A 19,249-nucleotide genomic window follows, 5' to 3' on the forward strand; every position below is an offset into this window, starting at 1 on the left:
TATAAAATACAGCTCAAAACATTTTTTAGGTTCAAAATCCCATTTTTGTTAGTGCGGTGGAAAACAGCATAGCTGATGACCTTAGATGGAATGCTGAGTGTATCCAAATGCCCCATATATGAGTACATGAATGCCACCGAACCAAAAAAAGATATTTGATTGAATGAAATACATATTTTTTTTTGTTAACGGATATTATATACAAACAAGAGAATAACAAAATGAATGAAGCAAACAATTTTAGCACATCACTTAGATGGAATGCTTCAGTATTACTTTAATTCATATTTTTTTAGAACCCCCCTCCACAGGTAAAAATCCTTGGATACGTTTCTTTTATAATTTTTGGCCAAGTATTACCAAAACAAAGGTTCGTTGAAATTGGTGATTCCACGTTCCTGATCCTCCCCCCTCTGTGGTTTGACAGTAGGATTTAGATGATGGCTTCGGCGAAGATTAAATTTCTTAGCTACAAATAAATTGTTCACTCTCATTTTCAGGTAGTTTATATTATTATAAACCCTTTGTAATTAATAATAATTTTTACTACTGTGTACCAAGTTCACCATAAAACTATTGTAGACGTAACTAAACTACAACAGAAGAGCTTATTATTTGGTAAAGGTATTCCCTTTATTCAAATACTTTTCAGAGCCAAAATTTGGTTTTCAAGCATACAATTTTTAAAAAATTTCTGAAAAATCCCAACCTACATAAAGTGCTTCTCTTCAGTCTCGAGCTGGTGGGCCCTCAAATGAGCCAGAACGACCCTGATATTTAATTTTAGTTATATTGTTTGATGATCATAATAATAATCATTGTTCATCAATTTCGGAATAATCCTAAAATCTACCAAATAAACTAGATATCCAGATATCACATTAAGTATAACACTCAACGCAATGTACCTAGAGGGGGTTCTAAGACCAGCATTGTGAAATTTTATATCCACCGATGAAACTAAAGATGCATGCTTAATGAATTATTATTACTTCAGATCCAGTAATAAATTTGGTAGGCAGCAAAAACGAAGTTGAAGTTTTTACTTTCTCTTAATGTTAATTCAGCGGTTTCATTAGGAAACATAATTACCGACAGTGCACATTAGCGAATAGGTTATTTCAGACTAAACTTTACTCATAATTTGAGAACAATGGAAAAATACTACTAAAACTTATTCTCCGCATAAAGACTTATACCAAGACTAAAATAAAATTGATTATATTTATTTTTTAGAAGCTTTGGGATAATGATTTCAAAGCACTTTATATTTATTTTTCTTATTGGGCACCATTTTATAACGAAATGGTGAATTACCTGCGATTGACCTTCCAAATATAAAAAAAAAAGTATCCCACATCCATAGTCTTGGAGAAAGCCGTGGCATAACATGGATTTTTTATTTTTGGATTCAACTTATCTTGAAACGCTAAACCTTAAGATTTAAGGTAATCCTTAAAGTTAAAAAAAATTACATTCAAGCTTTATTGCAGATAATCATTATTAAATTTTTTTTTAAATTAGTATTCTGGTATAAAATAGTATTCTGGCTCATTAAAATAGTATAATTCTACTATTTGAGTTTTTTTGACCGCACCCGGACCATATTCCTTTCATCTTTCCACACGGTCAATCAACATCTTCCAGTAAAAATTTTTTTTTTCAAATTTGCTACAATGACGATCGAGTAATCTATAGTTCTTAAATATTATAGTTTAAGAACTATAGAATATAGAACAAAACTAAACATTCTTGTTGTGAATTAACATGAAACATTGTTTAGTGCCCTTCAATTTTTACATGTGATATTTAAAGTAAGACCAGCCGTCTGCAAAACTTAAACAAAAACAAGACCTTCACCCCTTCTTCTGTCTTTGGTTCTTCACGAATCTCCTAAGACTTTAACTATGTCCACCACCCAAGCACGGATTTACCTACTAGGCCCATTAGATCCGGGCCTAGGGCTGTAACCTAAAACACCAACTGTTTAAATTTTAAAAAAACAGTTTATGATGAATTAAGAAAACTCTTCATTTAATGTTTGTTTTTCAATGTTTATTAGTGTAGTTATTGCATTTAGTATAGTTATTGCAGATTAAAATGCATGTTTTTGCAATTAGGGATAGTTCGAATTTCGTAGAACTATTAGGTGGTACTGAGTTTGAATGTGAAACCAATACGAACTGCTACGTAAAAGCCTGCTTATGAAGTCCAGCTCTAAGCAATGCAACTGTAAACGGTTGACGATTAAAGAACGGAGGAATTCAAGATTACCTATAAGACTAACGGTAATATCTTCAGCAGATCTATGTAGCTCCTCGCTAGACATCGTGGAACGCTGCTTCTATGTTTTTATTCTGCAGTGAGACAACTTCACTATTTAATTTTAATAGGTTTATAATGTATAGTCCATACGTATGTTTATTTCTTGTTAACTATCGAAGAGGCTAAACTTATTTCTAATACCATGTTGGGCTCTTTAATTAATTCTACAAAAAATATATGAATTTGATTCTCAAATTATTTACATAAATTATGTTATTCAGCGATAAAATTAAACTTGTAATCACTATGATTTTGTTTTTAGGAAAATTATAGGACTAATAACCCTCGACTTTGAATGTATGGAAAGGGAATGGCTCAAACTTCAAATTCACTCCTATCACCACCGAGTAGCTCTAATAAAGCCCCGAAGCCGATTCCGGCCGTCCATCCATTTATGTCTACACACCCCTCCTGAGCTTTCATTTACAGGATTGAATATGACACCTTTTATTGCAGTTATTCATGATGTTTTCTCCTTTCTAGTCAAGTTGGCTGCTTGATCCGCTCTTTCTTTATCCAAGATTCCGAAGAGGGTTGGAGCCGAGACCAAGTCCACAGCTTTCGCTGTATGTTTTATTTCACTATGCATCAGCGATGGGTCCACCCCCTCTATATTAGTAAGTCCCTGGGGCCATTTTATTCAATCTTCAGGGAAATCGCCCCTCCCACAAGACATGGGAAGTGGCAAAGCACAGTCCCCTTAGTAGACGTCCTCGCCGAGGGAAAGACTTCGAGCTCTACAGCTAGAAGTCACAACACCACCACCACCAGCCGGAATTCCCATTCTTTGATAGCCCCCCGGCTATCATGCCACCTATGTAAACCCGCCTTCAGTGCATGTTGTAAACAAGTCTTATAATGCCATAGGCAAATCAAGATGCAATGTAAATAAGTATATATATATATTCTTTTTGTATTGAAAATTGTACATATTGAAACAATAAAGAAGTTAGAAAATAAAAAAACATTTTATTCAATGTTGTTACCATCCCCAAAAATGTAGGAAAAAGGATGAATATGTGAATATAAATATCAAAATTTCAGTTTGTCCGGCTGTTATTTTGAAAATAATTAAATATTAATGAGATCTGGAATGAATAATTTAACTAATTCAACAAAACAGAAAAAAGTAACTTTTTTAATTGCTACACAAACATTAACAAACCGGCTGGGCTTATCGTTCATAATATACCGACTTTGACTGAGCCTACTAAATTACGTTTTTCTGTTAGTTTCTACAATTTTTCTTGTTTATTTATTTTTTCAAAGATTACTTTTATAAATTATAATGAAAAATCCTGATAATTATCATGTTCTTATAGAATAAAGAATCTAAGAATAATATTGAATTATTTTAACAGTTGAATTAAGTTTTAAACAGCTAAACAAAAGACGCCATTGCTATGTGCTGACTGTTGTTAAGATTTGGTGCCTCAAGACTTGTTTTGATCCAGTTTTTTTTTTTTTGTTTTTTTTTGTATTGAAATACTTATCTGTGATATTTAGTTTAGTTTAGTGAGTATACCCGGATTGTTTTCATGCAATATCTAATTTGATGCGTGTGTTGTGTTTCTCGGCGATGCATATTTTTCTAGTAATTAGTGGTGATATCAGTCGCCCATTTTATTTTTCCTGAGATTTTTGGAATTTGTGTTTTCTTTTAGGTCGAAATGTCGGACCAGCAACAGTTTTTCTTAAAGTGGAACGATTTCCAATCTAACATGGTTAGCTCTTTTAGACACCTTCGTGATGAGAAGAGTTTTACAGATGTAACCCTTGCTTGTGATGGGCAGACTTGCAAAGCCCATAAAATGGTATTGTCGGCTTGTTCACCCTACTTCAAGAGCTTATTAGAGGTAACTTATTGGTTTGTTAATACTATGTAATTGTAATTATGTTTATAAATGTGTATAGTTTAAACAACATAACCTAGATGTTGACAGTTGTGAGGTGTTACAATATTAAGTTGAGACTTCTGTAGCACTATAAACCTCTTCTTGTCAAGTAACATTAATTTTGTATTTAAATAATTTGAGGCCCAAACTGCTCTTAAGCATTATTAAGTTCCTCAAATGTCATTGAACCCAGTTAGATAATTTTTTAAAAAGTAAAACAGGAGAATTAACCTTTTAAGGTTTTTTTAAATGTAGTTCTTAATAATTCATTCTATACTAAGTTATTCTGCTTTTGCTACTTGTATTGATCTTTAAGGTTTGACCTTTTGCTGTCTTAATACTGTAATTTCTGTTTTTCTTACAGTTGTCTTCCTTATCACAGTATCTGATATCAACCTTCTTATTAGTGGTGGGATTCACTCATGTTCTTGTGGATTCCATCCAGGTTATTTTAGTTTTGGTTAGTGGATATTTGTGGATTAGGTCACTGCCTCAGGTCTTCGTCTTGGTACATCTAGCATTGATCTTTTATATACATATATATATTTTTTTATTTCTCTGTTTTCCTTTTTGCTATTTCTCACCTGTTATTCTTCTCGCCTTTAACTTTCTTCTTTTATCGATTCCTTTTTATTTGATGCTGTATATTTTGTTCGCCCTATAATCTTTGAACGCACTTCTGCTTCCTAACTTCTTATCTTTAAAAACCACGTTATTTACTGTTTCAAATTTTTATTCTTTTATCTTTTTTTGTTTTTTTTCTGTATTCTCTTAATTTTTATTCTCATATTGTGATTTCTTAGCCCTGATGACAGGCTACAAGTTATCCCATAACGTTTGTACACATTTAACGGTATGTATTTCTTTAGGGTGTTATTTCTGACTACACCCCAACCATCACCTTAAATTCATGTGTGGTCAACTATATTTGTACTAATAATCTTTAATATTCTGTTCATTTATTAATTATCCAATGTTACTCTACATACTATACTGGATGAACCGACTAGTCATTTTTAAGGGTTATTTTAAACAGGATAAAATATAAAGAAGAATGAATGAATTATGACATTAAACTAAAAGTTAAAAAGAAAATTTGAATTGCTGGACTGCAAACAGATCAACATCAAGAAATATTGAAGTATCAATCAAAATTTTGATCGAGGAAAACATAAAATTCCTTGGCTATGAGCTTTTAAATCAACCATACAAAACCCCAAAATTCTATTATTCTGCTAACTGTGCTGACAAAATTAGTCCCACATAATAAAATAAGAAAATTATGCAATATAATTTAATTTAATAATTTCAATTAAGTAATAATTATTATATTTAAAATTGACAATTGTTTGTCTTCCAAACGTAAAAATTATTGCAGCACCATTCAATCAATTGAAATAAATTTTCATTGTTATTATCACATTTTTTAGTTATTATTGCATTTGTTTTTGTTTTAGTTGTTATAGTTAATATCATATTTTCTACATGATCAAAATTAATTGGGATAATTTAACTGAGGTGGGCAGAAATATCTGATAGATGGAAGGATTGATTAATTAGAATATAAACAAAAAAAGAAGTAATGACATGAAACTATATTCTGGCATAATTTGTTAAATGAATGTGAAAAAACATTTGGACTGATTACACTATAGTTTATTGTTATTGTATGTAAATTATTTGTATTAGCTGTGTTCCAAGAGGCAGTCCAGAACCTGGTACCGCCAAAGTGTAACTAAGATCAAGCTTTGCCCAGTTCGGGATTGGATAGCCACTTAGAATGCTTTTCCCCCCTTTTCTCAGGCTGCTAAGTTATGAATACGAAACATAACTCGTTTTTTAGGTTATCCTTTTTCTTAGACTGAGACTGTTTCTTAGGAACTTTGTTTTACTTAGTAGGAAAATTTGTTAATTGAAAATTTCAGACGACAATATAAATGAAAATTATTTCCTTTTTCATAAAACAATTTTTTTTTTACCTACTTTACTGAAATAGTCCCTACATTTTTTTAAATTTTTAATGAATAAAAAGTCAGGATCAGTAATATTTCTTTATTATTCTTCAGAAAGAGACAATAGCCAAAAACCTTCCTTGAAAACTTCTGGAAATTCAAAAATTTCTTTGTTGTGAATTTTTCCTGAGCCTTCCCCCAACTCAAATAGGGAAAAAATTAAATGTGTGCACATGTCCGGTTTTCTAAAGTTCCTTTTTAAGGCAGGCACTATTTTGACAGTTTGCAAACGGTTCCGAGCTTTTTATTTGGTTTCTTGGAACAAATTTGCAAACAGTCAGAGAAATGGTGCTGGCCTCCATGGAACACCAAAACGGTACTGACAGCTTGCTGGCTGTCAAACAGGTCCTTGGAACAAACCTATTGAGTTTTTTTTTTTTTTATTTTACTATAACAATTTTATAACACTTATATTTATTCTGTATCTTCATGAATGGTCAAGATATATATGTATATAATTTCTTATCAACAGCCTTTTTGAAACACAATTACAAATGGTACTGTCAATCTTAAAAGACCATCCTGGAGTTACCTGTGACTGGTGCAAATCTATAAAAAAAAAAAAAAAAAAAGATCCCCTTGGACTCAGAAGAACTCATAGTCAGATTTTATTTTACTAATTTTTGGATTATATGTACCTCGGAATGTAAAAATTGTGGAATAGCTGTTGAATTTATTTTTTTTCCTGCTTGGTTTCAAAGGTTAATTATTAAAGCAATGAAATGAAATAAGAAAACAGAGAATTTTAGGTGCTTCAATAATAGTTATTTAAGAAATTCACATTCGGGAGTTATTAGTTTGAAACTGAAAAAGTCCGAAAATTTTAAGGTTCTTAAAGACCTCCTCATAAAGCACAAATACAAATTTAGTGCATACTTCAATATACAATTTTAATATGAAAATTAAGAGATCGAATCCATTTCTGGCTTTCTAACATTTAATTAAATTAAAATTATGAGAAAACTGAATAAGAAAATGATATAATGAAAATTTTGAAAATATGTAAGTAAAATAACACAAAACATAAAATTATATAACTCGTAAGGGGCAAATAAAACTAGCAATAATGTGGATAAAGATGAGTTAATGATAATATGGTGAACATAAGTTAATATAGTATCAAAGGGCAAATTAAAGTTAATTTCTGAATTATAAATTGAATTAATTTTAATTGTAAATAAAGAAAAATTAATTTAAATTGTTTGATACTATACTAAGTATACTTTATATATACTATATTGATAATATTATTATTAGTTTTGTTGCCCTTTTTGGCTTGTATAACTTTACATTTTATTTTTTAATTTGTGTTATTTTCCTTTTATACATATTCAATTCAAGCCAATTCATTATTTATTCAATCTTTTTATTACATCTTTTGTATCGTTTTCTTTCTGACATTTCTCATGATTTCTATTTTAATTTTTCATTATGTATATTTATGTACTAGTCTGATTTTCATATTTTATATTTTTCATACTATCTGTCATCATATTTCTCTTTTTATAATGGTTTTATTTCTTGTTAAGTGATTTACTTTTTTGAAGGCACTATATTTATGTTATTTTCTAATTTTTTTTCTTTTTCTCTTGGATAGTGAGTTACCTTTATGTTTAAGATTTTTATTTTTATTCTAACATGTTTTTTATCTTGTTTGTACTTGGCCCTGAAGAAGATAAAATTCATCCCGAAATGTTGGTACAACAGAATAATAATCACTTATTAGTATTCTTCACTCCTGACTACACCTCCTCCCCCATGATCCCATGACCCCATCACCCATGATCACCCTCCTCTATTCTACCCCGACCATATTATATTAATCTACTGTCAACCATAAATACATCATACATATTTCACTTTCCCGGCAGTCTTCTTCCACCTTATTGGCCAGTAGAGATAGTTGATTACTGATGGTTATTTCTTTGTTGATATATATCCACTCAAAACTATCCTGGCTGAGATACCTGTTGATGAAATCTCTCTTAGTCTTCCTAAAGCTAGTCATAAACCATCTATCTGGCGAAGCATAAAGTGATTGATTGTGGTCGAAGGTCCTCTCCTCTCTGTCCCTTTCCTCTAGATCCAGGTCCTTATTATTGAAGGTTAGCCCAAAGTTGCCCAAACTGAATAACCCCTTCAGGTTTTTTTCTGGACTTCAAGGAAATCCTTCTTATCTCCAATGAGTGGGAGAGCTTTGCCTATTCCACTTGATTTATAGGCCAGGCAATATAGACCAGCAAAGGGGGTGTTAGCTAATTAAATGTCAGAAGGCCAGAAATGGTTTTAATATCATTATTTGCATGTTAAAATTGTTTATTGAAGTATGTACTAAATTTGGTTCTGTATCTGTCTTAAGTCAAATCTATATAACAAGAATATTATTAACTACCTACTACCATTAATTCGAATGAGATGAAATTTTGATGGATTGAGCAGGGGAGATGGTTCCATATCCAAATACTATTCACTACTCTGTATAAACAAATTTTTCCTTGGGACACCTATATTTTGCAAATGGATTGTCCTATATGGCCCATAGTTGGAGGAATGTTGGGGATTAGTGTATAAATGGTCCAGTATCATTTTTATCAAATCTCATTCACTTTTGCTTATACATATGCAAATGTATTTTTCTTGACACTCTCTTATTTAAAAATTGATCCTCCCTCGATTTTATTCTCAAACATCGAATCAAATTATAAAAAAATTAAAATTATTCTCAAACCTTTAAATATAGATAATTATATACCTACCAAAGAGAAATGGTGAGGAAAATTTACTAACCATGCACTTAGCTAACGTTTTGTCATCTTAGTTTATTATTTTCAAGAATGAGGATTTGTAATCGACCTAGACAAAAAATAAATTTAACAATTTTTCATTAATTTTCTAGTCTTAATGTTTTAAGCTTCTAATCAGAATTTTAAGTGTTTAGAAAAATAAGTTCATTGTAGGTACTAAAGCAGAAAGGAAAAATTGTACTTATTTGTTTATTTTTGTTCTTATTTCCAATTATTTGAAAATAAACTATAGTTTAATCATTTACAGCATTTTTACATTAATTTAACAAATTATAGCAAAATTCATCTTATTATTTTTGTTTTGTTTATATTTGAATTAATCAATCCCTTCATCTGTGGTTTTTGTGCCCTCCTATGTTGTATTGTCCTAATTTGGACCATTTAGAAAATGTGAAGTTTTTTTTATCTTTTTTTAGTCTTAGAGCCTTTTGTAACTTAAATTTCAAATATTTAAGTAATAATTACACTCTGTTATAAGCTGATAAGATATTTTAAGTTATTAAAATATATGGAAAACGTCACAACCATCAGATATTTGGAGAAAAAAAAATTGCAAATTTGCAGATAGGACAATTTAACTAAGGAGGGAAGTTTTAGGCTTAAAATAAGTTTTCATGTTTATATGGCATTATAATCTTTATGAATGACTAGAAAAGAAAATACATATTTGTTATTTGTGAAATTTATTCCTATATGTGAATTTTATTAATTTACACTTGATGTTCGCCGTGCTATTTACTCCTGGAAACTAGGTTCGAATCTGCTGTGGCAAATAATATTTATTCTGTTACTGTCGCTGTGAGTTCAGGATCCCTTCTGGGCCACACCCTGTCTCTATAAAGTGGATACCCTTTATAGAGGAAAAATCTGGCAGATTAGCGTGATCTTGAAAAAAAAAATTAATTATTATATAAAAATTTAATTTATTTTTAATCCGAATTTTTTAATTTTTGACAAAAAAATTGTGTCATGTTTGTTTGTTTCATGTTGCTTTTGGCTGAATACATCATTCTTTCGCATTTTGTTAAGGTGTTAGATTCCTTCTCGCTAATCTCTTTCGCATATATAAAACGTTTTACAACTTCAAATGCTTCAAGAGCTTCTGCAAAAATGGAAGGGGGAAAGGATCTTCGTCATCTGAATCGGAATCGTCTGAGCTTATTATTATACATTAGGGAGTAGAATATAAACATAAAGAGTCATTGGGACCGGATGTTATTCACGGAAAAAAGTTGTTTAGTTTTTCACGGTATTTTTCGTCCATTTTCTTGCCACGGAAGGAACAAAAATTCATAGAACTGAATAAAATTTACTAATATGTACATAAAGCAGGTCCAAACTTTCCTTCGTACAACTGAATGTTTCGTATAACTAAGTTTCGTATAAATGGATAATTACATACACATAATTCAGGGGTTTTTGCAGGGGATTGAGAAATTCTTCGCATAACTGAATGTTTCGTACAAGTGAGTTTCGTATAAGTGAGACTTCACTGTACTTCCTTACAAAGTACTAATTCTCTTACCATTCATGGATTGTAGCATTACAGTTAAACTTAAAGTTATTATTTCTGCACTGTATTTTCTCGCTGGTTTTATTTTCAGCTTTGAGTTAAATCCTTAGTGTTAGAAGATAGGTAACAATTTTTCGTTATCTAACAGGAACACAACCTTTATGATTACTCAAATTCTTTTAAAAGTTGGGATAGTTCATTTTATCTTAAGGTAACTAAAACCATTTTGTTTTAAATTTGATGCAGTAAATTAATGGAAAGCCCCTTAAATTTCTTTTTTTTTGCTTCATTACTGGATATCCTGTTTTGAAATATTTGACTTATTGAGGTATTGATGAGCGCAAACACTACAATAAAATGAAGATTTGAAGAAAAAAATGAGTTATAGAGGTTTAGCTGTATACCAACTTAAATATTTACATTGTGTTGGTAGGTATGAGTTAAGTGTTAAGAGGTTCGAAACCTCCAGAAAAGGAACAAGTAATAACACTCCCGATTGCAACTGAAACACACTACGTTATTCATCTCAGCGCTCCTGTATATTTATCATACAATCAGCTGATCGGCTCAGTCAGCTGACATCGAAGTTACAGCTGACTCATGCCATAACTCTCCCCCACCAGTTTACCAACAATCCTGAGTGTTGAGATGCCATGTTACGTCTAGAACTCCATAGAATTGGAACCACAATCGGAGAGCTGCCAACACTGCTTCCGATGACTTGTCCTGCACCTGGTGGGCCATTGCTACCTTACTGAAGAGATCCATTTAAATCCTCTCCATGTGAATGTATCGATCTGCAGATCGTTGAGTAGTGCATTTGCAGTAGGTGTTTCCTGTTGCCTCCCTTTTGGTGGGTTTCGGTCATGTTTCGTGAGTAGACAAACTTCACAATTTCCTATAACCTCCGTGATTTTCTTCTTCATCCCCCACCAAAAGTACTTTCTCTCTAACGCTTGCAGGGTCTCCGGGATTCTGCGGTGATTTGTCTTTCCCTGGTGATATGCGATGGTCACCTCTTTTTGCCGTTCGTCTTCCTGAAGGGTTTCCAACATCTGCTTGCAAACCTTGGATGAATGTGCTATCCATCCCTATTTGTTGGCTGTGTCATAGCCGCTTGATCTCCTAGACAATGGCATTGCCCACATAAAGGTGATGAGTTTCTCTGGTCCCTGAAGCATGCTTCAACACTCTGCAAATCTGGTCGTCTCTCACACCTGGCTGTGACCAGATCGTCGTGATTTTGCTTCTCCCATACTTGCTACACTCAACTTTGAGTGGTTCTTGTCTTCCATACAATCTGTCGCCTCTTGTCATTGATGATGTCCTCAAGTTCCTCCATATCTACTGGTCTTCCTTCCTCCGAGCTCTCGTTAGATTCCTCCTATTTTCTTCCTCTGCTACATTCTGTTCTTCTTCACTGGGTGTCCACTCCCTCAGGAATTTCCTGGACGATTCTCCGGCCTCCTCTTCTATTGCATTTACTGTAATTGCTCGGGACAACCAATCTGCTACCACATTTTCCTTTCCTGGTTTATATACTATGTCCATGTTAAACTGTGTGAGGAGCTCCTTCCAACAAGTAATTCTAGCCGAAGACTCCTTCAACTTTCCCCACCCATTGCAGATGCCTGTGGTCAGTGTGTACCCTAAAGCTTCTGCCAAACACATAGGGTCTAAAGTGGTCAACAGCCCACACTATTCCCAAGAGCTCTCATTCCAGCACACTGTATCTGGTCTCCGTTTCTGTCAGGCGCCTACTGGTGTACTCACTCGCATCTGTAGTGATAGTGAATTGCTGGGTGAAGTCTGGGAAAGCAAGCACCGGCTCCTGTTGCAGCTTCTCCATGCACCGCCTAATATTGTCTTCCACCATCGGAGTGATGATTACCTTCCTGCCTTTCTTGAGTAGGTTGTTGAGTGGAACGAGATACTCAGCCATTTCTGGTACAAATCTCCGGTAATAATTCAAAATTCCCAGCAACCTCTCCACTCCCTTCACATCCCTAGGCACTGCCATCCTCCTTATAGCTGCAACTTTGTCTGTGTTGGGTTTAACTCCTTCCCTGGAAATGGTGTGTCCCAAAAAATATATTTGTTCCTTTCCCAACAATTATTTTTCTCCCCGATAGTTTGAGCCCAAATTTCCTGATTCTCTGGAATACGCTGTGTAAATGCTTCACTTGCTTGTCTTCGTTCTTACTGAACACGAGTAGATAATCAATATAGATCTGACATCTGGATTCGTCAATTCCCCTTAAAAATTCGTCCATTAGGCGCTGGAAGGTTATAGGAGCATTTTTGAGTCCAAACGGCATTTGTGTAAATTCGTAGTGGCCCCTCTCAAATGTGTTATGTTGATCCTTAGGGTGCATTATAATTTGATGATATCCAGCCTTCAAGTCCAATGTGCTGAATACCGTTGTCCTGCTCAGCCTGTCCAAAATGTCTTCAAATCTGGGGATCGGATACTTCTCATCTGCGGTATTCTTGTTCAGCTTCCTGTAATCAATCATTACCCTGTACTTTTCGGTAGTTTCTCCAGGTGCACTCTTCTTCTTCACTCCCCACAACGGACTTTTGTATGGGGAAGTACTGTCCATAATTATTCCCTGGTGTTTAAAACTTAGAAGCTAATCCTGGATGTGGTGACGTAGCGCCTGCTCTCTGCTAGGGTATCTCCTCTCTTTCATGTAAGTCACTTTGTCTTGTTTTAGTAAGATCTCATGGACCGTCGTCCCGAGGATGTTCCCTTCTGTAAAAAAGATATCTTCATATTCCTCTTAAGACTTAGTCTCCAGTCCTTGGCCTGATTGATTGCTCCAACCCGAGCGCCCACGTTCTGCTGAAAATGACATTTGTACATTTTACCTCCCAACTTGATTCTCCATTTTCCCTTGATATTCTTAACACAAGCTCCCACTTTCCCTAGCAGGTCACACGCCCCACAATCACTTTTTATTTCCTGCGCATACTTCCTACAATATGTACTGCCAAGTTTCCCCTACTAAATCCCCACTGTGTCAACCCTATCTACACACCGTTTCTAGGGTTTCTTGGCACATGATGGTGTTGGAACTGCCAGTGCCCACCAGGCATCTCACTCCTGCTATCTCTATTATAGGCAGACCACTTCTCTTCTCCCTCACGTTATAATTTAGCAGTGTGAGGTCGCCTCTCTGCCAACATCCCCTTCAAATGTCTCGTGTCTTTCTCTCTCCCGTTCTTCACCTCCATCCGCCTCTTCCCTTGTTTCCATTCTCCTGTCTCCTTGACTACCTCGGTTCCCTGGCTCCTGTTTTTCCTATTTCTGTCTCTGACGTTCCCAAGTCTTCCGTGGATTCCCCTGATGATCTACTCAACCTCCAGTTGCTTCTCCATATTTGTTGGGCATTGATTTCCATTGGTTCGCCCTGGTCCACATCCCTTTCGTACATGTATGAGCACTATTTAGCTATGTGCCCCTCATTCCCGCATCTGGTGTGCTGGCATTGTGCCGCAAGGTGTCCAGTCCTTCCGCACCCGAGACACTTGCAGTCCTCTTGGCCGCTTGAATTTGATTTGAGGATACTTCTTTTCACCCTACAGACGACTGCTGCCCTTAGTGCCTCAGCATCCTTACTGTCGAGCAGGTTTTTGGCTTTCTTCGCTTCTATTCGACCTACAAGTTGATCGATCACCTTCTTTTAGGAAATGACTTAGTTCCCCCATCTCCATGGTAAACCTATCTGATCTGGGGACGTCCTCTTTTCCATTTTCCATCTGGTTTGCCATAAACCATCTTTTCAGGTATCCTTTCATCGGGCATCCTCTTAACATGTCCTAACCTTTTTATTCTTGCTGTTTTAATTAACGCCACGATGCTGGGTTCCCCGTACAGATTTATCAGTTCCTCATTCCTTCTTCTTCTCCAAACTCCATTATCCGAGACTCCTCCCCATATCCTTCTCAATACCTTTCTCTCCCAGGAGTTGAGGATCTGTTCTGCTTTTCTTGTCAAGAGCCATGTTTCTCCCTCATAGATCACTATTGGCCTTACGATGTTTTTGTAAATGACCACTCTCATACTTTTATAGAGAGCTCTAAAATTCAGTATTTTCTGCAGTGAGAAATAACATTTATTTCCTGCTGCTATCCTTGCCTCTCTTTAACTCTCTACTTTGTTATCATCTGTTACCAGACTTCTCAGGTACTCAAACTGGTTTACAGAACTGAGACTGTGGTCGCTGAACGTCACTTATTCTCTTCTTTATCCTATCCTTTTTCATGTACACCGTCTTGTCTTCATTCACCTTAAATCCCAATTCATATGCTGCTTCTTCAAATTCCTGCAATGTTCCTTTTAATGCTGCTTGGGTTCTTGCGGCAATGACTATATCAATGTTGAGACGATCCATTGTAAATGGTCCCTCCTGGATTAGTTCTGATTGAACGAATAGCTACTTCTAATGCTATATTAAATAGAAGAGAAGCCAGAGGATCCCCCTGCCTTAAGCTATTCTCCACAGAAAATTCCTGGGACAGCGAATTTCCAAGCTTAACGTGGCATGTAGTGTTCATTAGTGTCATTTTTACTAGCCTGACTAGTTTTTTCGGTATGCCTACCTTTACCAAGGCTTTTAAAAGTTCCTTTCTGTCCACACTGTCATAAGCTTATTTAAAATCCACAAATAGCAGATGCGGGTCTATGTTATACTCATAGCACTTTTCCATTGCCTGCCTCAGGGTGAATATCTGGTCAACTGTCAATCTACCGGGCCGGAACCCTCCCTGATATTCTCCTATAATATTTTTGTGATGTGAAATTGGACACACTTTTCTGTAGAAGCACTGCCAGTATTTTATAGGTTGTGCTTAGTAGAGCAATGCCTCTATAATTATCACATGTCAGCTTGTCTCCTTTCTTGTATATAGGACATATTGCTGCTCTTGTCCAATCATCTGGCATTTTTTCTTTTGTCCATATCTCCCAAATCAAATCATAAATTGCTTCCCACAAATCACTACCACCGTATTTCATCATCTTTGGAGTTATCATATCAAGAAGTGGCGACTTATGGTTCTTCTATAATTTAATAATGTCCATAATTTCTTCCTTCTCAAAAGCTTCCACTTCTTCTGCACCGTCCTGCACCTTACCCAGGAGTTCTTCTAGATTGAAGCTTTCTTCAAATCTTTTCTCGGTGGCTCTTGTGTTTAGCAATTCACTAAAATACTGGCTCCTCCTTTCAATAATTGACATAATTTCCCCAATCAGCTCACCTTCTTTCCCATTACATAATCCAGTGTTGGCTTGGAATCCTTTTTTTATTTCTTTTACACCCTTATGAAACTTTCTGGATTCTTTTTTTCTCCCAGGATTCTTGCAACTTTTTAAGGTTTTCCTTTTCTTGTGCTCTCTTCTTCTGCCTACATAGTTTTCTGGTTTCTCTCTTCCTTGTCATAAATTCTTATCCCGTACACTTCCTCTGGTCTTTCTTTTTAGCATGTTTAACCTCGCCTTATTTTTTTTCTTCCAGAGCTATCCTACATTCTTCGTCAAACCATTCGTTTCTGGGAGCTGGTTCTTTCTTCCCTAGTACATCACTTGCACTTTCTATCCATGTCTCTTTATGTGGGAATTTAGTGCTACTAATTACCAGTCCCTTTTCCATTACAAAGTTAATTATGCGATGGCCATTATCATTAGAGTGTTTATTTTCTCTGCTTATAATAGGTCTGATGCCACTCCTTTACCTATCTCTTACCTTCTGTAGGGGCATGTATGTACATAATCGTGATTTTGAAAAACCTTCCTCTAAGTCGCACTGTACAAATTATTTCACTGATCAGCTTATACTGTATTATAGTGTGCTTAATAGATTTTCTTATCATGAAGCTTGTCCCACATACATTTGCATCGCCTCCATTGTTAGTAAGCAGATAATTTTCTAATTCTATCGTTGTCATATTTCTCCATCGTATCTCCTGTAGAGCAGCTTGCTTGAACCTGATTTGTTTAATCCTCTAGCATTTCAAGAAGCAATATTAAGTCCATATTTTCCATGCTGGGGTCAAATACCTTGTGTGACTGTCCGTATACCCGAGGCTGTGTGTTTTCTGAACTTGTCTATTTTTTCTGGTTGGTGGGTAGTAAAGCCACAGAACCAACCCTCCTCCTTTATCTGGGCTTGGGACTGACAATTAACTACTAGGGAGCCAGCAGCCAGAGTTTATGAATGAGTTTATACAGTGCCAAAATTATGTATTGCATGTCTAAGTAACCATGTTCTTCAGTCTCTTGGAAAGAGTATGTGTTGGGTGTAGTCATTAGTTAAACAATTTTGCTAACCTGATAACAATTAATTTTGAAAACATAAATCTGAAAAGAATCTTCGATTTTTGTTCATTATTTAATTAAATTAATTAGCTAATTTGTAAGAGTTTTAGAACACCTGAAATGCATATCTGTGCCAACTTTGACAGAAGCTAATTTAAAAAAAAAAATTTATTTATTGATATTTACAACTGTACATAAATACATCAAGTAAATTTGAGGAAATCATAATGGTATGGTGGTACAAGCATGTAGAGAAACTACCCATTGGTAGCACTCTAAAAACATTTTTACAATATAAGGTCTTGAGACCATCTTCTTTTCAGACGCCTCGGAGGATTATCCGGAATAAAAGAGGAAGCAAGATTAGAAACTAATGGATTTGAGTGGTTAGGGAGTTTGTAATGGAAGGATTGATATCTGGTTTGGGCTAGATTGGTTACAAATGGAACATTCAGGTCTTTGTGTATGATTTTATTTGTGACAAAGTAGGGAGCATTTAGGATTTTGGATTGTAAGGAATGGATAAGAGAAAGCTAATTTTTAAAATTTTTTTCAGATGTATGTTTTATGAGCTGTATTTTATGTATCAGGCCTCCTATACTACAAGGGTGAAAATACCTAGAATATAGAGGTCTAATACCAAGACAGCACTGATTGGTTTTTTTTTTTTCTGATTCTTAATGCATTGTTCACTAATAATTTGTCCCAGGCTGTTACTGAAAACTTATACATTGATGTTCTCTGATATCTCAAAGCTAATTTGCTTCATTCAAAGCTGATTTGGGTTCAACCTAATTTTGTCTTGAGTTACCTCCCCTCCCCTCCCCCCCCCATTAGTTTGCTCACACTTGACCAGTTGTGTTAGAGTTTTGGCTTCAAATTCAAATCAGCTGTCTATTCACTTGATTTTAAATGGTGTGACTTTCTTTTTTACGATAGCTTTAAATTCAACCAACCCTCAACAGAAATTCTAGCACTCTGAAATTCTGTGCTCACCTCTTCTGTAGTTTCAGTTTTTCAAATTTGTTTTCTTGAGTTCCAGCTTTGCCCATAGATAGCAGTGTCTGGATCTTGATATGATGCTGACTAATAATATTGAATTGAGTTTCTTCTCTTAACATGTTGATCGTTTCCATTTTCAACTTTAATTCCCACTCTACCTTCAGCCGTTCATTATTCTGTCTGAATTTGTAGTGCTTAGTGGGAATTTCCATTTCAATTTTCAGTCTTACTTTTTAATAGTCAGTAGGTATTCACCTAGTTTACTTTTAACTAACAAACAAACGGTTTGGAAAAAGGTGAGCTTTGATGTATTAATTTTATTATATTAATAATAAAGTTAATTTTTGATGGATCTAGGTTTTTTATTAAAAATTTTCCTTATTTTTGGTTTTAACTGCAAGATTTTGCATATTTTTTATTTTTTAGTGTACAAAAATCCAGTCTCTACTTAATATTTGTAAAAAAAAGTTGTTTTTAAAAGAAACAGTAATTCTAATACATGATCGGTATGATTATTACTTTAAAAACACAATTATAACTAATTCATTTGAAAACCAATAATGTGAATATCAAATTCTTAGCCAATCTATCACAAAAACTTCTACGTTATAAATGAATTGTCAATAGTTCATTCTATTTACTTCAAATTAAGAAATATTATAATGTATTACTTTTTTTAATTTATGGTTTTATGTTTCTTAAGTCAATGTTTAGTTACAAATAGAAGTTTTATTCTATGTACTTGTTTAAAGTTACCTACTAAAGTAAATATTTAATTTTAATTTTAATTTTGTTCAATTTTAATCCAATATTTCTTATTTTACTCTGTTTTAGGAAAATCCTTCTAAACATCCTATCATTATTCTTAAAGATGTCCCTTTTGACCATCTTCAGGCTATACTTGAATTTATGTATGCTGGAGAAGTTAATGTTTCTCAAGACCAGTTATCCACCTTTTTGAAAACAGCAGATCGGCTGAAAGTGAAAGGTTTAGCTGAAGCACCAATTAAGAGAGATATGTGAGACTTTGAAATTATTAAATTCAATCTGTATATTATCCAATAAAAGTTAATTATTAAAAACACCCTGTTTAAAAGTTATATCAGAAAACTGTTGATAAGTTTGATTTGTAATTTGTATAGTTGGTGTGTGTATGAGTGTGTGAGTGTGTATGTGTGTTAGCTTACTACACTATTTAGTTAAATTAAATCGTTTGTTAATTATATAGTTATTATAAATAATGTAATCTGTAATAATATTCAGTTGAAATGTGTAATTGAAGTGTACATAAACACCAGACAAAATTTTTGCATTCTTAATCTAAATTTAGTTATAGAATGCCCTAGTAAGTAACCCTTGGACAACCTTATCCCTGTTGT

General features: G+C 34.2%; 1 protein-coding gene across 1 annotated transcript; it reads left to right on the forward strand.

Moving 5' to 3' along the window:
* Window positions 1-3,711: 3,711 nt before the first annotated feature.
* On the forward strand, window positions 3,712-18,954 carry lolal (lola like). The gene is made up of 3 exons (XM_014438872.3): window positions 3,712-3,840; window positions 3,990-4,181; window positions 18,705-18,954. Exons 2-3 carry the CDS (start codon window positions 3,996-3,998, stop codon window positions 18,891-18,893), a joined length of 375 nt encoding a protein of 124 aa, XP_014294358.1. The 5' UTR covers window positions 3,712-3,840; window positions 3,990-3,995; the 3' UTR covers window positions 18,894-18,954.
* Window positions 18,955-19,249: the final 295 nt, after the last annotated feature.

Source organism: Halyomorpha halys, unplaced genomic scaffold, assembly GCF_000696795.3.
Source record: "Halyomorpha halys isolate HHAL.00 unplaced genomic scaffold, Hhal_1.1 Scaffold69.1, whole genome shotgun sequence".
Lineage (NCBI taxonomy): Eukaryota > Metazoa > Arthropoda > Insecta > Hemiptera > Pentatomidae > Halyomorpha > Halyomorpha halys.